Source organism: Solanum lycopersicum, chromosome 3 (genome assembly GCF_036512215.1).
Source record: "Solanum lycopersicum chromosome 3, SLM_r2.1".
Lineage (NCBI taxonomy): Eukaryota > Viridiplantae > Streptophyta > Magnoliopsida > Solanales > Solanaceae > Solanum > Solanum lycopersicum.
In genome coordinates, this window is record NC_090802.1 from 6,354,445 (window position 1) to 6,376,826 (window position 22,382).

Sequence of the window (22,382 nt, forward strand, 5' to 3'; positions counted from 1 at the left end):
TAAAATATTAACGTTCATTATGTTAAATTAATAAGATTAAAGGCTAGAGACAAACTGAATACAAAAAATACTTATAAAGTAAATTGTTGACTTTGATTTGAAAAACTATAACAATATAATTTTAACTTCGGATATTAATACGAAATAAAATATTTACAATTTTGTCCAAATTTAAAATAAAATATATAATCATTGAAAACTATAAACTAACCTAAAACATATATATATAACAAAGTAGATTATATGTAAATAATATTCTTTATGTATAAATAAAACATATTTTTAATATATATAACATTGAAAACATAAACTAACTAATATATTGTCACGACCCAAATCGGGCCGCGACTGGCACCCACACTTACCCTTCTATATGAGCGAACCAACAATTCTAAACCTTAACATTTCAATATAATATCAACAGAAAGTAATGCGGAAGTCTTAACTCATTAATAAAAACCAAATTCAATAACTTCTAAAAACTCAACAACTATTATTATCCTCAAAATCTGAAAGTCATCATCACAAGAATATCTATTTCAACTTACTAAATCTAAGAGTATCTAGAATCTAAAATACATAAAAAGCTAGTCCATGCCGGAATTTCAAGGCATCAAGACATGAAGAGGAAGATCCAGTCCAAGCTAGAAACATTAGCTCACCCTGAAATCGAGTGATGAAGACTGGCTAGAGTTGCGGTTGAGTTGAAGACGATGACACGTTTGCTGCACTCCACAAATAACAAAGAAGAAAACATAAAAGTAGGGGGCCAGTACAAACACAAGTACTGAGTAGGTATCATCAGCCAACTCAAAATAGAAAACAGTATATATCAGATAACATCATAAAATCAACTAATATCCTTAGCATGCAGCATTTACAATTTTCATAACCCTTGGTTACAACACCAAGCTCATCAATGAGGACTCACGCCTCCTCATCATACTCATTTGGGAATTAGGTTCATTAGATTGTATATATTAATATCTTTCAAGATTCATTATCTTTATTTCTCTCGTGTCGGTACGTGACACTCCGATCCTCATTCTATCCTGGTGTCGGAACGTGACACCCGATCCATATTCTATCCTGGTACCGGAACGTGGCACCCGATCCATATACTATCCTCGTGTCGGTACGTGACACTCCGATCCTCATTCTATCCTGATGTCGGAACGTGACACCCGATCCATATTCTATCCTGGTACCGGAACGTGTCACCCGATCCATATACTATCCCGGTGTCGAAACGTGACACTCCGATCCTCATTCTATTCTGGTGTCGGAACGTGACACCCGATCCATATTCTATCCTGGTACCGAAACGTGGCACCCGATCCATATTCTATCCTGGTGTCGGAACGTGACACTCCGATCCTCATATACTATCCTGGTACCGGAACGTGGCACCCGATCCCCTAATCTCACTACTTTCGTTCATCAAGACTTCTTTTATACCAAGGCATCATCATTAACAAAGTAGATTAGGGTTTCTTTTTCAAGATTTAGGATTCAATAGTTTCATCCTGCTTATTTCATCACAATTATATCATGACGACATGCAAACACATAATTAAGCATATAGAAGGGTTTACAACACTACCCAATATATATCATTCGTTATTAAGAGTTTACTACGAATAGTATAAAAACCATAATCTACCTTCACCGAAGATTAGTGATCAAGCAAGCAAATTCCCCAAAGCTTTGTGTTTTCCCCTTCTCGATCGATCCTCTCTCTCTCTTCTTGTTCTTTCTATTTTCTTTATTCAAACCCTCTTTCTTTTACCCTAATTAGCATATAATTAAGAATAAAAGATGACAATAATAACCCACTAATTGACTTAAAGTTACCTCTTTTAACCCTCAAGAAATTAGACTTATTAATATTAACCCACTAACTTTATAATTAAAGCAGGAATAGTCCAAAACGCCCCTTAAATTACTTAACAGAAATCCAACCCAGCCTGAGATTACGCAGCCTGTGACGGGCCGTTGTTCCTGCGACGGTCCGTCCTGCTGCTTCGTCACAGAGTTCAGAGACTCAATTCTCTGAAGAGTCTGTGACGGTCCGTCACGCCTGTGACGGTCTGTCCTGCTATTTCGTTACGAAGTTCAGAGAGTCTATTTCAGTACCCATTTTTCAGAATTTCTAAGTGTTTTAAAACGAGACCCCTCGACGGTCCGTCGTGCCCATGACGGTCCGTCGTGGGTTCCGTCATCTCAGCCTGTTTTTCCAGAAATAAAATCTGCTACTCAAAACGACTAAACAGGTCGTTACATATATATATAATATCAATTTGATTTGGGTTCGGTTTGAATATTTTTCTTCTGATACCAAACCAAACCAAGAGTGATTGATTTTTTTTTTCAACCACTAAACCAAACCATAAGTCGGTTTTATTGGTTCGATTTGACTTGTACAACCCTAATTGTAATGACTATTTTCACACCCGAAAATATTAACCTCTATAGACAAACTCGTATGGATCTAAATCACATAAGGTCATTCATCTTTCACGCAATAAAAATAGTTTTAGTTATTTTGGCTGCAGCAAAGTAAATGTCAAGTTACCATATGTGAAATTAACTCAGCACCCAAATACATAAACCAATAGTAGAAACATGGAACAAAATGCAGTAGCAGTAGATCAGCTAGCTAGTTTTGGCTTCAACAATGAACAAAAATGGGATACAAATTACAAATCTTTGAATAACCATCCTTTTTTTGTGATGGAAAACTCTACACGCGGATCAGGGAGGAGTGTCAACTACTAGAAGTCTAGAACTATAAACAAGACTTTTACTTGCATCAAGTTCTTGTAACCAACACTTCTATAATCCTACGCCCTATAACTCATACCCGCTACACAGTTCTTGAATCCTAGTAGCATTCGTAAGGATCCTTGTAGCTCAAACTCTACAATAGACGTGTTCGTTAACATGTTGTATCCCTGTAACTTCATCTACATTTTCCTTGTACCATCTTAATATAACTTTGATCTTTCAGACCAAAAAAAGTGAATGATAGTGCTAGGAAAGAGAAGAAATAGTTGTTAATTGAGAGATGAAGGTGAAAGATATATAATATTTCATTCACCATGTGACATCTTTAAGGTTGTTATATTAAAGTATATGGTTCTTTCTAATGAAGGAATTAATAATATGTTTTCAGAAAATGCTTTTTGACTGATGCATAATGTGTCATCTTTATATATATTTTACATGAACAATGTGCAAGTTATTATATTTTCTTCACTCTTTTTGGATTTGACCAATGCAACACTCAAGCTTTGACAAATTTGTCTTAGTGTATACACCTATAAAAGATTACGGTTGTGTATACAAACTGTCTTAAACACACAACACAACTTTCTTAATTGATTTCCACTACTGATCTTTTCATTGTAGAGATGAGAAATAATATTGAAAAACTCACTGTTTATGTTATGTGTTTTTCCTTTTTCAACTTCGTTTCTCTTCATGTTCGCCTCATTTGAATCTCAATGATCAAGATCTGGCTCTTCTAGAATTCAAGAAGATGTTTGTCATCAACCCTTTTGCTTCTAATTTAGAGAAATGTAAAAGTCTGTCTCCAAAGACACTTTCATGGAATACGAGTGTGGATTGTTGCTCATGGGATGAAGTTCATTGTGATGAGACGACAAGCCAAGTAATTGAGCTTGACCTCAAATGCAGCCAACTTCAAGGCAAGTTCTCTTCCAACAGTAGCATCTTCCAACTCTCTACACTCAAAAGGCTAGACTTATCTATAAATAATTTCTCTGGCTCACACATTTCACCTAACTTTGGTGGGTTTTCTAGTTTGATATATCTAGATCTATCGTATTCAATGTTCTCAGATCAAATACCTTCTGAGATCTCTAATCTTTCTAAACTACGTTCTCTTCGTATCTATGGTTACTCAACTGATTTAACTCTTGGACCGCACAAACTTGCACAGCTTCTTAAGAACTTGACCCAATTAAAGAGAACTTGATCTTACCAATGTGGGCATCTCTTCAACCGTTCCTCCAAATTTCTCTTCTTATTTAACAACTTTGCATCTTCCAGGAACACAATTATACGGAATGTTACCTGAAAGAATTTTCCACCTTCCAAACTTAAGATTGCTTGATTTGGCAGCAAATTCTCAACTCATAGTGAGCTTTCCGATAACTAAATGGAATAGCAGTACAGCTCTGAAGAGTTTAAATCTCTATGGTGTGAATTTTACAAAAGTACCTGAATCCATGAGTACCTTTTTTGGGCATGTTCGACTATTGAACAAAAATTGGACACAGCTCGAAACACTATATCTTTCATCCAATTTCCTAACAGGTCCACTTCCTTCTGATGTTACTGGACTTCAAAGCCTACAGGTACTCTCGTTGTCATCAAACAATTTGAATGGAACGATACCATCCTGGATACCCTCCCTTCCATCCCTAAAATATTTAGACTTGAGCGATAACCACTTCAATGGCCAACTTGATGAGTTCAAAACCAAAGAGCTGGTTTGGATAGATCTAGGAACAAATTACCTGCTAAGTCCCATTCCAAACTCACTCCTAAACCAGGAGTACCTGATGTTTCTTAGCCTTTCATCAAACAATTTCAGTGATGATCTAAATTTCAGCATGCTTTCAAACTTGAGTGGACTTGGCATGCTTAATTTTTCATATAATAGTTTCTCATGGGCTGATAAGGATCAACTCAAGCCTAACTTGCTCAACTCTCTTTATGACTTGGATTTGCGCTCCAATTTGTTGCAAGGGTCACTCTACCTATTCCACCAAGTTCTATACAGAACTTTTTCATATCACATAATAACCTAAGCGGACATATCCCTTCGACTATTGCAATCTAGAACTTCGGAGAATTTTGGATTTGGCAAGTAATAGTTTGAAGGGAGCAATCCCACCTTGTTTTGGTAACATGCGCACAATTGAGGTTTTAGATATGCGCCATAATAATCTTAGTGGGAAAATTCGAACAAACTTTAGTGTTGGAAATCCACTCAGAGGTTTTAATTTGCGTGGAAATAAGTTCGAGGGGAAAATCCCACGCTATTTGATCAATAGCAAGAGATTGGAAGTTCTTGATTTAGGAGAGAATGAGTTGAACGACACATTTCCAATGTGGTTGTTTACCAACATATCTTTTCGAGAATTTTCAAGCCATGAAGAATGACGAAAACATGAAAAACCCCAAGGTATATTGGAGATGACTATTACAAAGATTCCATAACAATTTCATCAAAAGGAATGAACATGGAACTTCTTAGAATTTTTTCGATATACATAACCATTGATCTTTCATGCAACAGATTTGAAGGTAACATTCCAAGTGTAATAGGAGACCTCACTTCCCTAGTTATGTTGAACCTATCTGATAATAGTTTGGAAGGCAATATCCCAACATCACTTGGAAGTGTATCAGCGCTTCAATTGTTGTATCTCTCATTTAACAAACTTAGTGGAGAGATACCAGTGCAACGTCTATCTCTGACATTTTTAGGATTCTTAAGCGTCTCCACAATCATCTTGTTGGGTGCATCCCCAGTGGAAACCAGTTTGCTACATTTGAAAGCAGTTCATATGAAGAGAATGATGAATTGCGAGGCTTTCCAAATTCAAAAGATTGTGGTGATCGTGGTCATGTACCACAATCAATCACTCCATCAGCACTAATGACTCCATCAGCACCAGATGATCAAGAAGAAGACTCTGACTTTGAAATAAGTTGGGAAGCGGTTCTGATTGGCTATGGTTGTGGACTCGTTATTGGATTTTCCATAGTATATATTAAGCTATCAACTCAAATTCCAACATGGTTTTCCATGATGATTGAAGAATGGCGACAGAATTATAATGAGAAAGCAAAATAGCAAGTGGCCAGACAAGTCAGGTATTCAACTCTAAACTCTACATTAAACTTCTGCTTTGGTAACTATAGTAGTACAGACTTTCATTTAATTGGTGTGTATTCCAAATCCTTTGCCCCTTATGGTTTATTGAAGCTCTTGAGCTAATATTTCATTTTCTTATAAATTGCAGGTTCCAACTTAAGTAAGTAGTTGCTGAGGCCATGGATAATTAGTAACACAGATAAAAATTCTGAAAAGGTCACGAACGATTTCCTTCTAAAATCTTGGATATGATAATATGTATAGACGGTTCAGCACCATGTACCTTTTCATTTATTTGATAAGCAAATAATTCCAGACAATTAAATTAATACTAGAAAGCTCAATGATCAACCAAAAACTTCTTAAGTGAAACTCATAACCCCGAATGCAGGAAATGTGAAGTTGTGAAAGAAGATGATTTATTGAAAAGTAATTATGTCAAAGAATACAATAGCAAAACGAAAAGAAAAACTTTCTCGTCCAAATAAACATCTAAATTATGCTTAGATAATTTCAGCTAATAACGACACACAAAAAAACTGAATCTATTTTGAAACAACACCCCATTTGAAGTAACCACAATTCGCTAACCTGAACTTATCATGTAGGTGAATACATGCAGTGGAGACTTCACTTTCCTTTTCCCTTAAATTTTAAAACAGCAACCCATTTGAAGAAACCCCAATTTGCTTCAGGATTTAATGAAGGTCCCTTAGATAGAAAATGTGGATTTTGTAAAAACAAATTCATAAAAACAGAAGGATATATGCACACATCTCCTATTAGACATAAATTACACCATTTCTACGATGCAACATGAAAAGACTTGATGAGACTACCACTCATTCCCTTTACAAATAATACGATGACTCTAGCACGTTAAAAATGTGGTTGCTAAACTAAAAGAGTATATGAAGTCAAAACAAATTAGAAAAGATATGCAAGTTTCACATTCAGCTCCATGGTATCTTCCATTGTGAAAAGAGTCAATTAGAAATCGCAGATGAAATGGATCATCAAAATAGTCACCTTAATTAGATTTTTCACAGTGATGAAGGGTTGATAGAAGAGCATTTAGATTCTTTGTTCTCTCTTTAGCTCATGGATATGCAGAATCTTCATAAATCGCAATTTTGAACACATGCATCTGAGACACACTGATCACTCAAATCAATACATGTATCAGAAACTAATCTTGAACAATTTATGAAATCATTGGAACTACTATTTCATTAAGGATTTAGCACCTATAGTGGCATGTTTATGAAATTTTCTTCTAAATTTTATGAAATAAGTTTAAAGGCCCTTATATATGATTTAGTGTTAGAGTACCATAAATAATTGAGCCAACCTGATATGAAAAAATTTATCTATATAAATAAACTCGTGTGGATAAAATCACAAATGGTCATTCATCTTTCATGCACAAACATTATTAAACTCTCTTTTTTAAGCGAAAAAGTCATTTATTTTACTTGAGTATCTAGAAGGACCCTAAACTAAATTTTGAAACACAAAAGTTATTTAATTTTGTCTTGGTATCATATAAAGTTACTAGTGACTTTAAAATCTTCATGTGTATGATTATAACTAATGCCTACAAAGCCTTCCTACATGATACTTAGACAAAGCAGACTAACTTTTTATCATAAAATAGTTCAGTAAATGACTTTATCGGTACTAAAATAATTAAATTATTTTGGGTGAAGTAAATATAAATATTGAGTGACCATCCATGAAATTTACCCTGCACCATGAGGAGAGAAAATTCAAAGAAAATGAATGGTAATGCTAGGACAGAGAAAAAATAATTGTTAATTGAGAGACAAAAGTAAAAGATATAATATTTTATCCACCATGTGACATTTCTATACCAATCCAATCAATCTCTAAGCGTGTGAATTAAACTATATATTCTTTCTAATGAAGGAATCAATAATATATTTTTCCAGCAAATGCTTTTTGACTGATGCATTATGTCTAGTCTTTTTATATCTTTTACATGAACAATGTGATACTTAATATATTTTATTCACTCTTATGGATTTGACTAATGCAACACTCAAGCTTGACATATTTGTAGTGTATACACCTATAAATGATTATGGTAGTGTAGACAAACTGTCTTGAACATAAAACAACTTTCTTAATTGATTTCTATTTTTTGAGCTTCCATTGTAGAGATGGAAAATATTGAAAAACTTTCACTATTTGTAATATATGTTTTCCTCTTTCAACTTGGTTTCTCTTCATGTTTGCCTCATTTATGTCCCAAAGATCAAGCTCTTGCCCTTCTAGAATTCAAGAAGATGTTTTCCATCAACCCTTTTGCTTCAACTTCTGAGGAATGTGAAGGTCTTTCTCCAAAGACACTTTCCTGGAATACGAGCGAGGATTGTTGCTTGTGGGATGGAGTTAATTGTGATGAGACGACAAGCAAAGTGATTGAGCTTGATCTCAGATGCAGCCAACTTCAAGGCAAGTTCCTTTCCAACAGTAGCATCTTCCAACTCTCTGCTCTCAAAAGGCTCGATTTATCTATGAATGATTTCTCTGACTCAAACATTTCACCTAATTTCGGTGGGTTAACTAGCTTGACATATCTTGATCTATCCTATTCAATGTTCACAGGTCAAATACCTTCTGAAATTTCTAATCTTTCTAAACTACGTTCTCTACGTATCTATGGTTACTCAACTGATTTAACACTTGGACCGCACAAACTTGGACAACTGCTTAAGAACTTGACCCAATTAACAGAGCTTGAGCTCTCCAATATGGGCATCTCTTCAACCATTCCTCCAAATTTCTCTTCCTATTTAACAACTTTGCGCCTTCCAGGCACACAATTATTTGGGATATTACCTGAAAGAGTTTTCCACCTTCCAAACTTGAGATTGCTTGATTTATCGAGGAATTCTCAACTTTCAGTCAGCTTTCCGATAACCAAATGGAATAGAGTGCATCTCTGAAGGATTTGTCTCTAAATGGTGTGAATTTTACAAACATACCTGAACCCATGAGTAACTTTTTTGGACCTATTCGACTATTCAATGAAAATTGGACACAACTCGAATCACTAAATCTTCAATCCAATTTCCTAACAGGTCCAATTCCTTCTGATGTTAGTGGATTTCAAAGCCTACAGATACTCTCGATGTCATCAAACAGTTTGAATGGAACGATACCATCTTGGATATCCTCCCTTCCGTCCCTGAAGTATTTAGCCTTGAGAAATAACAGCTTCAGTGGCCAACTTGATGAGTTCAAATCCAAAGAACTGTTTTGGATAGATCTAGGAAAAAATTACTTGCAAAGTCCCATTCCAAACTCACTCCTAAACCAGGAGAACTTGATGTTTCTTAGTCTATCATCAAACAATTTCAGTGACAATCTAAATTTTAGCATGTTTTCAAACTTGAGTGGACTAGGCACACTTAATCTTTCATATAATAGTTTCTCATGGGCTGATAAGGATCAAGTCAAGTCTAACTTGCTCAACTCTCTTTATGACTTAGATTTGCGCTCCAATTTGCTGCAAGGGTCACTACCTATTCCACCAAGTTTTACAGAGAACTTGTACATATCACATAATAAGCTTAGCGGACATATCCCTTCGACTATTTGCAAACTAGAATTTCTGAGAGTTCTAGATTTGGCAAGTAATAGTTTGAAGGGAGCAATCCCACCTTGTCTTGGCAACATGAGCGCAATTGAGGTTCTAGATTTGCGCTACAATAGTCTTGGTGGGACAATTTTAACAAACTTTAGTGTTGGAAATCCACTCAGAAGCTTTAATTTGCATGGAAATAAGTTAGAGGGGGAAATCCCACGTTCTTTGATCAATAGCAAGCGACTGGAAGTTCTTGATTTAGGAAACTATGAGTTGAATGACACATTTCCAATATGGTTGGGAACTCTACCAAACTTGATGGTTTTGATCTTGAGATCAAATAAATTGCATGGACCCATCAGAACATCAAAGACTAAGAGATTGTTTCCTCAACTTCGAATTATAGACATCTCATCCAATGGATTTTCTGGGGATTTACCAACACATCTTTTGGAGAATTTTCAAGCCATGAAGAAAGTTGACGAAAACATGAAAACCCCAATGTATATTGGAGATTACTATTACAAAGATTCCATAACAATTTCATCAAAAGGAATGAGCATGGAACTTGTTAGAATTTTTTCGATGTACACAGCCATTGATCTTTCAAGCAATAGATTTGAAGGTTACATTCCAAGTGTTATAGGAAATCTTACTTCACTAGTTCTGTTGAACCTATCTCATAATAGTTTGGAAGGTTACATTCCAACTGTTGATCTTTCAAGCAATAGTTTAGATCTCTCTTTTAACAAACTTGGTGGAGAGATACCAGTGCAGCTTGCATCTCTGACATTTCTTGAATTCTTACGTGTCTCTCACAATCATCTCGTTGAATGCATCCCCAGTGGATACCAGTTTGCTACGTTTGAAAGTGGTTCATTTGAAGGGAATGATGAATTGCGAGGCTTTCCAATTTCAAAAGATTGTGGTGGACGTGGTCGTGATCATGTACCACAATCAACGACTCCATCCGCACTAGATGATCAAGAAGAAGATTCTGGCTTTGAGATAAGTTGGGAAGCGGTTCTGATGGGTTACGTTTGTGGACTCATTATTGGAATATCCATAATATATATTATGTCATCAACTCGGAAACCGATATGTCTTTTCAGGAAGATTGCAGAATGGGAACACAAAACTGTAAACATGAGAAAGAAAAAGAAAGTGGCCAGACAAGTCAGGTATTCAACTCTAACTCTACACTAAATCTTCTGCTCAAAGTCTAACTATATTAGTAATTTTCATTTGATTAGGTGTTACTCCACCTCTTATACTACTTCTTATACTAACAATTAATAGAATGTTTTATGAAGGAGTACTTAACACTTTTTCTCAATACAAAAAAGTTTTTGTTTTATTGGTCTTTGGTTATGAGGATAATTGATGTGTAATCCATTTCCTTGCCCCTTATGATTTATTGAAGCTCTTGAGCTGAATATTTCATTTTCTTATAAATTGCAGGTTCCAAATTAAGTAGTTGCTGAGGCCATTAATAATAAACTACATGTGCTTTCATGGTTTGTGGTGTTTTTGATGTTCCAAATTTCATTTTCCTTCAAATGTTTTGTAACTAACTACCAGTTCAAATGATGAAAGTTCTATTATATTTCAAAACCACTCCTTTGTGGCATTAATTACTGATGCTAAGTTCTGTGAAACAAGAAAAGAACGTTGCTATATCACGATATTCGGATAAAGAGTTCTAATGTCTTAAGCAACACTACAAATAAGATATACAGGAAAAAGGGTGGGAAAGGAGAATTTGCCTTACATATATATACTTTATTGTGTCTTAAAGTGCTCTATTGCGTAGTTTCCAAATACTAAAGTTTCTTTCAAAGTATTTAAAGATCATATGTACGGATTCAGGATTCAAATTAAGATGTTTGACTCTCGGTATTCAAACAACCCATATAAATTGGGACAAAGAAGGAATTAATCAGTAATAAAAGTTCTTTTTATTACTTGGAGTTGTCTACATTGCACAACACTCATGAACTGCTTTAGCTTCTTCTGGAGAAGGGTATTTGGAATAGAAACTTAGCAGCTCTGCAGAGTGGTGGAAAAGAGCGATTTGACAAACTAGATGAGAAGCCAAATCTAATATTGGAGCTAATTTTGTTAGCTGAATAGACATTTTGAGCCATTAATGAATAGCGATTCAATTGGTTTCTGTACAGCTGATATACCCTCCGTCGAAAAAGTGAACTATGTATAACTCTGTCTTACACAAATGGCCAGATATACCCTACTGTCGGGTCAATTATTTTGTGTCCCAATATGTCGGTCCTTTTTCTTTTTTTACCTCTCCTTAGGAGCATCGACCCTTTTGCTCTGTTGGTGACTCGAACCCACAACCTCAGTGTTGGAGGTAGAAGGTAGAGGGCGTTTACCATCCGAGCAACCTCTCTTGTTTAATAAGCCAGTCCTGACTATCGTCTCTCAAGAAAAAAGAAAAAACATGATTACTTCTAATCCTATGTGAACTTACTTTTTCCTAATTAAATTCCTTACCAGAAATTATGACAAAGTTACATTTCTTAAAAGATCCATATCTCAATGAAAGCATTCATGTAGATTCAGAAAATTAATCACAACATCCTTCTAGCTTGAAACTAGCAACCAGATTCACCAGAAAGCGTAGTTTTATGAACACTTCTCCAAACCAAATCAGTATCTTAAAAGCATGGAAAATATACTTAGGAACCTAAAAATGACCGACTTAATGCCACGAACGGTTTTGCTTCCAAAGTTGGTAATTCTAGTAACACATAAAATTTTGTCTGATATGATAATATGTATGACAAACGGTAACGAATGATTTCCTTCTAAAATCTTGGACATGATAATATGTATAACAGTTAGACGTCATCCATCTTTTTACTTATTTGATAAGCTAAGAAATCCAGGTAATTCAATTAATACTAGAAGGCTCAATAATCAACCAAAACTTTCATATGTGAAATACATACCCCCGGATGCAGGAAATGTGAAGTTATGAAAGAAGATGATTAATTGAAAAGTAATCATGTTAAATAATACAATAGCAGAAAGAAAAGAAAAACTATCTGGTCCAAATAAACATCTAAATTATGTTAGATAATTTCAGCTAAGAACGACCAAAAAAAAAAAACTGAATCTATTTGAAAACAGCAGCCCATTCGAAGTAACTGCAATTTGCTAACCTGAGGTGAATATATGCAGTGGAGACTGGAGACTTCATTTTCCTTTTCCCTTGGATTTTAGGAAAGCAGCCCATTTGAAGTAACCGCAGTTTGCTTCAGCATTTGATGAAGGTCCCTGAGATAGAGAATGTGGATTTTGTAAAAACAAATTCAGGAAAATAGTAGGATACATGCGCAAATATCCTATTAGACATAACTTATACTATTCATAGGATGCTACATGAAAGACATATCATGAAAGTTGAGACTTGAGACTACCACTCATTCTCTCTGCAAAAATAATACAGTGACTCTAGGATGTCAAAAATGTGGTCACTAAACCCAAAGATGATATGAAGTCAAACAAATTAGAAAGAGATGCAAATTTCACATTCAGCTCCATAGTATCTTCCGACATAGATAAACGCAAAAATTACAACAACGATAAAACCCACCATCCACTTCATGATTTGTTTGATCGTGGTGTCCGGGCCAGCTTGCGCCACCTCGACTAATTCCACACACCTCCCACCAAGGCTAGAACAGATGGGAAGAAATCACCTAGTATTTTGTCAACCTGTGACCTCAGCGCTCAACCCACTTTATTGACCACTAGGCCACACCCTTGGGTGCTCATCCATTTCATTTTGATAAGTAGAGAAATAACTTTATTAAATACTACCCAGAGAATGCAACAATAATTATTTTTATTGTTATCTTGACAATGATGAGAGTGCATTTAAATAATACTGGAACTCTTGTAGCTACGTAAAACAGAGTCCTAAAAGTTCATAAGAGTACCCAGATTATGTATATTATATTTTTTACACTAGAAACCAAAAGACAGCAGAAGTCCCATATTACAAGTAGCGCAGTCTTACACTTTCCTCCAAAACATCAAAGATTTTATTCTACTCACACATTCCAAAGATGAATGGAAGGATTAGACAAGACCTTTTAATGTCCTTAACTTTTTGCCCCTCCCAATATTCCAGTGTGCCTCTCACTGAATTTGGCATTTCACATTGTACCCCAAAAGGATTTTGGAATTAGCACCACAACTACCAATTACAGTAGCAAAGCAAAAGTAAATGAGACACATTTTGATCACAAGTGTCGCAGATACAAATCCCTCTTCTTTGTAAGTTGTCCTGCATTAAACAAGCATCGTGCTGCAATTCATGTGCAACAAGTCACTTCTGGGGGAGTCTTGATTTCCAAATCATTCTCCATCTATGTTGCTCGGACTCTTCAAAAATATCAACGGGTGTCTCAAATACTTCAAAAGTAGTGCATTTTTGGAGCATTCGATATGGGTGCGGCAACAGTTTTGGAGAGTCCGAGCAACATAATTCTCCATGGCCATTGTATCTCTCCTGAACCTTGATATTCCGTTATTATACTATCAAGCAGGCTACAAATTATGTTGCTCAGACTCTTCAAAGTTGGTGTTGCATCCGTGCCGGATCCTCAAAAATGCAATACTTTTGGAAAATCCAACACTCACCCGGTGGTATTTTTGAAGAATCCGAGCAACATAGGCTACAAACACCTTAGTGAACAAATGCAATCATTGAGTCTTGGAAGCTTATTTGGAAGACAAAGCTTCCGAGAATGACTATATGTTTCACACTGATAGCTCTCAAAGGAGCCTGTTTAACTCAAAACCTCTGTAAAAGGAACTTCCAATTGACCAATAGATGCTACTTGTGTCTGCACAACTCAGAGTACATCAATCATCTATCCTACACAATCCAGTGGCTGAAAGTATGTGGATATGTTCTGATCAATCTTGGGATTAAGTTGGGCTCCACCTTAGGGTATAGGATGCTATTAGAAGGGTGTTGTAAATGGAAAACTTGACAGGGCAATGGGGAAATTCGAAAGATGATCCCAGCCTGTATCTTTTGGTGTCTACGGCAAGAAAGGTATCAAACATGTTTATGGCTTTTCAACTCCAAACAACCTTCTGATCCCCCCCCCCCCCCCGCCTCCCCGTGTAAATAGTATTGTTATCCTCCTAGATTTATCAGCTCACTCAATCTAGCTAAATCCCTCAACCTTTTGTTTTTCTGTATATTTTTGGTTAGCTCTCTGGGCCTGAACTGTGAAAAAATGTAATGGAGATAACAACTGATTACTTTTGTAACTTTCATCTTCTTGATTCCAGAAATGAAACAACTACTTCATAAAAAAAGAGAACTTAAATTGGTATTTCTAAATATCTCAATCCACTAACACTGGAGCATACCTCAGCTCGAGCACAAGCATAAAATCTGCGGCCCAAATTGGGCCCTGCTTTTTTAACGACCCGAGGAACACAAGGTTCTTGATGGCCCTTACAAAGAGGTACACTATTCTGCATCAATTGCTGAATCCTTTGCCACTCCTGTAATGCCACTTTCCTCTTCTCTTTATCTGAGTCGCATGCATCTAGCTGGCACTTATGTTGATTACTGTCAATTGCACTTGATCTGCAGTCCTTTGAAGCGCCACTTTCATCAGCAGAAGAAGGCACTCCATCAGGCTCAATCTGAGAGTAAGAGATGTCTGTCTGACAAAGTTTAGAATCAGCAAAGCTGCTGCTAGAAGTCTCACTTCTATGTGTGCGTTTCTGGAAGAATGAGTTAAGTGTGAGCTGAGACCCCTGACCAAGCCTCGCTTTCTTCTTGGTCGCAATGCAGGGAAGAATATTAGAGTTGCTTTGAGAGCCAAGCACCGAAATCTGCGCAGCTCTACTATCATAAGTCTCTGGAGTTGAAAGAAAGTCTTCCTGACTTGGAATGTGAGGGATTTCACTTTCCTCTGAAATAACTTGCTCAGTTGTTTGCCTTCTCGTGAACATTGACACTGCACTTTTGAGAAGGAAATTCAAAAGACAAACTACAATGTGATAAACTGAACACAGAGCGCAATGTTGCGCCATATTAACAAAAACCAGACTGAACATAATTTATTAGTGCTTACACGAAGGTCAAGAGGGCACCCTTTAAATGACTGATGAATAAACTCAACTAGGTGAGAATAAACTCAACTACTTATACTTGATAAAAGATGGAACATCAGTCATAGTAATGTAATATGTACATCACAAACCCCACGTATCACTTTATTGGCAATCATAGATGATCCTTTTGGTTGCAATAACTGCCTTCTAATTATTTAAAAGTCTTTGGCTTATAGAAGCTATAAGTTAGATTATTTTTTCTCAAGTAAAATTCCCAGGACTTTCCTCTAGTTTTCAATATTATGACGACCTCTCTTCCAGGAGACAAAATGTAATTGAGACTAACAGCTTGCTAAATGTATTAATTTTATTTTATAATGAGGGAGAGAGAAAGAAATCTAAGTGACTTGATTTCTCTTCTACTCTTTCTGTTTTGAATTGATTTAAACTTGGAGAAGAAATAAGAGATTGATTTGATCCATAGGTAATCAGCATGAACAACTAGCCGTCAGTTAACTAAATCCATCCAAACAGCATTCACTGGCCCCCGAAAAGAAGAAAACAGCTTTAGCTGCAAGAGATTGTTTGCTGCTTGATAACTACCTACTCCCATCAATATTAAACCAATACTTTTTATTTGCACATCACGCAAAACGGCTAAAGATTTCTATAACATTCTGGAAACTAATTTTGGAACAAATAACATCAAACTTGATATAAAGTGATTGCGAATTGTGTGAGCAGACATATATCAGAAAAGTTCCAGTTAAACAAACACAACAACGTCTCCAAGAAAATTGATATTTTAATATAACTTGACTAAACTCTCACCAAGAGTTTGACTCCCAAAGACCTGGGGATGATATCTGGTAGATAATGGCGGGGTGCTATGCTGCAATACTTCACGAATTCCTACTAAACTCATGTAAACTGGAACATGATCAGAACCTTCTAATTTGATGCTCCTCCCTCCTTTCCACCTGTGGAGTGTAGATATCTAAAGTGTGATTGCCAGAACCTCAATCACAATGCTATCAGACAACCATGAGTGATAAAAGTTGCTAATATGAACAATAATGAACAATTGAAAACCTAATATAAGTTGGCCAATATCATGTATGTGATTAACCAATCTGATAATGCCAGAAATTCTCTTTTGCACTATATATTTTCACGGGAAACGAGAGTGATAACTAAGAATACTAGCTGGAATTTACTTGCTATAATCACTATAACAGATCAAACAGAAACTGTAACATGACAGATTTAAGAGAGCACATTTCTCTCCATCGCAGCAAAGCATCCAGGTAATCTGATCAAACTAAGGTATACTGACATTAAGCTGCTAAGTAAAATTATTATCTATTTCAGAAGTATCCTCACTTGCCTATAATTACAGAACGCAATCATGTAATTTCCATATTATGAATAGCTAAATGTTTACCTTGGCGTATTTCCAGGTTTCCACCTTTGAAATTTCATCAATATGTCACACTCTGCAACATTGCAAGTAACAAAGTCATGCCCTTCCTGAATTTCCTCACCATGCAAGCATGATCTGGCACTAAGTATGTGATCAATCCTAGAACCATAATTAAATTCCTCGGCTCCTGTACTCTGTGACCAGCAAGTATAGGCTCCTTTCCTGTAGCAAAACATCAGATGAAGTAAGTCGACAAAAGGTTCATAAAATAAGATGACAATAAATAAAAAATTTGAAGGAAATCAAGATGAATACTCTTATTTCTTAATTGACCTCGAGAATCAAATAAAAACTCGTCCCATATGCGTCTTTTTTAGAAAAAATGTGCAGTGAATGATCAAGATACATAGGAATTAACATCGGATACGATTTCCTCCCTTTTCCCCTTAGCCGTGTAGTGAGGATTAAGAAACTACAAAAGTAAATATAAATAGAAAGAGAGAAACCTATCAGGATGCTTTGCTCTAAAAATATCAAGGAGACGCCCTCCGTTTTGCACTAGCAATGATCTAAACCATTGTCTGAACCTGCAACGCAGTGAAAATTAACCATTTACTAAGCAGAATTGTTTTCTTAAAAGATGATACAAAAGAATTAATTTATACAGTGCATATAAAATATATTTTTTTTTTAACTGGTAACTGTTATTGCAAATAAAAAAATTTCAGGAAACAGCTTACACGTTCTTCTCAAAATCAGGTTCTGCGTCGCACCGATCTATGGCAGCAGGAGCAATATTGAGGTCACCTACAATAACAATCCTCCTTCCTTGATGCATCAGGCACTCCCATCTTCTCTACATAAAGATTACTAGTATGAAGCAAAGAGTATGAAGTTCAGAAATGCAGGTTTACAATGTACATAACAGGCAATTTCTGCAGTCAGTGAAGAAATATGGTAATAGACATAATATCCATGAAAAGATGGCAGGTATGAGTAAAAAGCAGAAATAATTGGTTAACAAAATAGAAAGAGAAGTACAAGTCACTGCAGTAACATTAAACAACCATAAATAAGCAACCGTAAAGCATGTTAGTAAAAACATCAATCAAATTGATGCTTTCATTTCCTTGCCCCTTTATAAAAAATATAACAGTTAACTTGATTTTTCCAATCCTTCTCTTTAAAAGAAAGGAGAAATTTAAGTAAGCAAACACACCAAAGGATGACACCAATCATAGCCACCTTTCTATCACCAAGAGGGCTCAAGATGCCACAAAAACGATAAAAGCTCTAGAAGAATGACCAAGTCATCCTTGAGAAATTAGCCATGTCTTTTTTCCTTTTTTGATGAAGTAATATCTTTATTGATGTGTCGACTCTAAACGCCCATATGCAGTTAGTATAGAAAAGAGTAGAAGACCTACAAAAAAAGATATGCTTCTCTACAAACAACATTCAATCTTCTATGCACAAAAGAACCTCGCAGGTGCACCAAAAAAGGGAGAGGTTATTCCTCAATTGTATAAAGTTCATCTCAACATCTTCAAAAGCTCACCTAGTTTTTTCTCTCCAAATAACCCACATAAGAGCTAGTGGAGCAACATTCCATGCCCTGCGTCTCCTCTTCCATCTATCACAATTCCAACTGAACATTAACTCTTTCACCATGTCTAGCATAACTCAAGATAGTCCAAACCAACAGGATTTCCACCATAACCTCGAGCTACCTGACAATGAAGGAGGAGATGGTCAACGTCTTCACTCGAGCTTTTACACAGAAAACACCAACTAATGTACATAACCTTCCTCTTCCTTTGATACTCGATGGACATTATCACTCCTCTTCTTAGAATCGAATTGAAGAAACACACCTTTAGCAGTACCTGGAATCCAAACCAATCTATGTTGAAATTCAACCTCTTCGCTAATAAGGAGTTTCTCATAGAATGAACAAACAGAAAGCAATCCATTGCCCCACTCCCTCTCCAACCTCCATACATCTTGGCTATTCTGTGGTTTTCCTTGTTTGTGAAGTAGATCAACTAGATTTTGGAACTACGACACTTCTCAGTCTAGAAAGTTCCTCCTAAAACTGAAACCTCAAAAAGATTCATCTTGCTGTCCTTCGTAATTTCCGCTCCGATTCGTCTCCGTTTCCAAAAATTTATTAAACAAACCCACAAAACTAATGTACCATGTAGCAAGCAAGCAATTGAAGCATGATACTAGCTCCCCGGATTCCAAACATCCTTCATCATATACTACATCCATATATATTTAATCCTTCAGCCATTACAACTCGAAAAGACTAGAACAACTGCAAATATCAAAAAATAATGTTCAACAACAACCTTCTCCCAGCTAAAGAATTGTAAATTTACATCCCAGATAACATAGATACTTTCCAAAGCCACAGTCATGCATGCCTTGGTCGAGATTTTGATCCCTAGGTAAATGACAACAATGAGGCAACTACATTGGATTCCCACAACATTGTCTAAATAGGATTTTCGAAGTACTCAGATCCATTTCCTAATCCTTTGCATGCACTATATTCAATGTTGTGTGTGACAGCAATCTTTTCTATAACATTTAGATCAACTACACTCTGATCCCAAATCAGTTGGGATTGTCTATATGAATTCTCTGTATTTTTTCTGCTCTATTTGGGTCCCATTCATTCCAACAATCTGTGTTAAGATTTGGTGCATCTAAAACTTCAAATGAACCTCTGTAGTGAACTAATGACCAATAAAGAAAACAAACACAATGCATAAGAATACAGGATGCTTGAGATATTTGGTGCAAGACATCCTCATCAATAAAGCAAAAGCTAATTTCATATTTGAATATAGGAGAAAATATCATTTCTCAGCTTCTCATAATTTTGAATTCTCAGGTTCTCATAATTTGAAAACTGAAGTGGTAATTGATTACCTCTAACATCTTAAAAAATGTGAGCTTAAATTGGATTCTTTCAGAGTCATCTTGAACAGCTCTGGGCCCATATAAATTGAATAGAACTGCAAGAAGAAAACATTTGCCAATCACCAAACTGTGGTAGGAAATAAGAAACTTGAATGTGCACTAAACATTAAGGAAAAGTTTTTTGAAAAATTGAAGAGCCATATCACATAGTTAGTTGGAAAAAGAGAAGGACAAGGCTCGGAAAAAGAATTAGACTGTGATTTGTATTACTATTAAGCATCAGACATCCCTGTCGTTTTCGTGGATAGCATGTACTCACCAAAATGACCATGATCAGTGATCAGACAACGTCCCTCACTATCAACTTTAAGAAGCTCCTCTCTAGAAAAACACTCGAGACCTTCTGCTATTGAAGCGCACTCCTCCTTAGGTTCATATCCTTTAGATGTTGCGAGGAGACCAGTGAAGCCTTCTTCTGCAGAAATTGGCAGAGCTACTTCATTGCTCATGAATGCAGATTTTACACGACAAAAGGTAGCAACACCTGGACAAATAGACATAAAGAGAATCGTTTGTTTCGTTAGCTACATTGTCCTACTTCAGACATACTAAATCTTAAGAGAAATGTCAAAAAATAGATAAGAAAAAAAAATCCTTATACGTGATGGGAGTTTGGTCTCCTTATATGTAAGAAAATCATCTCCTCACCTCAAAATAAGCTTTTGAGGTTGAATTAAACCCAAAATCCATTTTTTTAATCATGGTATCAGAGTCAGGCTCATCCCAATTTCCGCCACCTTATCTTGTCCTCTTGGTTGTACACTGTGTAGGGTGTTGGATTCTCCCACATAGCTCCTTATATGGAGTTGAATAAAAGAGAAAGCTTTAAGGGTAGCCTTGGACCCAAAGTTCATTTCTTTATTAAACTTTAAGCACACTATTTTAAAGGCTATCCAAAACTCACCCTTAAAAAAATAGTTTCAAATTCCTAACACAAGCCCTAACAGAAAGAAAAGGAGATAGTATTAAACATGAAACTTACCGGAATATCCAGAAGAGCGTCCACGATCAGAAGTACGAGTGCAACAAGAGAAGAAAGACTCATAACCCTCAGCACGAACCAAATCGGCTCGAATATCATTCTTCGACAATTTAGTCTCCTGTAAACAGATAATATCAGCATCAAGCGAATCCAACAATTTGAGAAGTGAACCGTGTTGCTGTATGCGTGGCCTTAAGCCGTTCACGTTGTACGTCACTATCTTCATTCTTCTTCCAATTCAATTAAGTTTATCAGAAGATTTGCAGAACCAACAATGGAGGTCAGTAGTAGTAAAGCAAATCAACTCTGCGAAAAAAATAGTTTTTCCCAAAAGGCATGATTTGGGAGTTTACAAGTACAAAAATTGACCTATTTAAGTTCATATCATTACTTTTGAAATTATTTATATCTCAATTGTTCTAGTCAACGTAAAATTTACGATCAATTCTTAAGTTATTATTTTTATTCATCAAATTCATTAGGGTTTATCAAATTTATTTACCTACAAATATATGAAAGTAACAATATTGGCTCGTCTTCTCAATCATGTGATCAAGAAATGTAAGTTTAATGTAAAAAGATTGTATATACTATGTGAAAAAATTATATTAAAGCAACTACAACTTATATTCAAGTTTTTTTCTAATTATTGAATTAAAGTTTGATCAATAAATTTTGTAAATTTTTTTAAGGATATTTTTGTGATAATATATTATTACTCCTTTGTCCCAATTTACTTGTTCATATTTTCTCTTTTTTAGTTGTCCCTATTTACTTGTCCACTTTGATAAATAAAAAAAGATAATTTTTTTTTCTATTATACCCTCATTTAAACTTATCGAAAATTTCCAAATTTTAATTCATCATTTTTGAAATCATAATTAATCAGGGTGAAATTATAATTTTACTATGTTAATTATTGTTATCTTACAATGTGTGTCATTTCTAAAGTAGACAACTAAATAGGGACAGAGGGAGTATGTAGTTTTATAAACTTTTACTTATTTGGTAAGATTATATAAAGAATTTGAAGAATTTTAATAGTTTTACAACTTATAGGTTTTTATGTTTATGAAAAAAAAAATATACAACATAAAAAAGTTTAAATCTTATGTTCAAACAAAACATCAATTTCGTGTCATAATTTCATATTATGATTTCAAATATATGGTTAAACGAGCCCTTAGTCTTTCTTGTCTCTTTCATTTTTCTAATGTAGCGCAAACGTGAATCATTTTAAGTAAATTGTATGTCAAAAAAATTAAAATACTAAAAAGGATTTTATATCTAAAATTTGAGACTGTTTTGAGGGGATGTTGAGTTGATCGAGACTGAATAGTCAGTTGTATAC

General features: G+C 35.4%; 1 protein-coding gene and 2 pseudogenes across 4 annotated transcripts; 2 read left to right on the forward strand and 1 right to left on the reverse strand.

The window, feature by feature from the left end:
• Positions 1 to 428: 428 nt before the first annotated feature.
• Positions 429 to 21,508, reverse strand: LOC101246406 (DNA-(apurinic or apyrimidinic site) endonuclease 2). Of its 4 annotated transcripts, none has more exons than XM_069296280.1 (10): positions 21,032 to 21,406; positions 20,309 to 20,533; positions 19,999 to 20,084; positions 17,799 to 17,914; positions 17,565 to 17,645; positions 17,080 to 17,280; positions 16,467 to 16,615; positions 14,940 to 15,538; positions 12,710 to 12,824; positions 429 to 725 (listed from the first exon to the last, which is right to left on the reverse strand). In XM_069296280.1, the coding sequence occupies exons 1-9, from the start codon at positions 21,255 to 21,257 to the stop codon at positions 12,744 to 12,746; spliced, it is 1,764 nt and encodes a 587-aa protein (XP_069152381.1). In that variant the 5' UTR covers positions 21,258 to 21,406; the 3' UTR covers positions 429 to 725; positions 12,710 to 12,743. The 4 variants fall into 4 exon arrangements, 3 of the variants coding, with proteins under 3 accessions (XP_069152381.1, XP_069152382.1, XP_069152380.1); XM_069296281.1 differs by lacking the exon at positions 429 to 725 and adding an exon at positions 6,563 to 6,622; XR_011220353.1 differs by lacking the exon at positions 429 to 725 and having other exon boundaries at positions 12,438 to 12,824; positions 14,940 to 15,543; positions 21,032 to 21,508.
• On the forward strand, positions 3,464 to 5,890 carry LOC138347341 (receptor-like protein Cf-9 homolog; annotated as a pseudogene).
• Positions 8,046 to 11,138, forward strand: LOC138347800 (receptor-like protein 9DC3; annotated as a pseudogene).
• Positions 21,509 to 22,382: the final 874 nt, after the last annotated feature.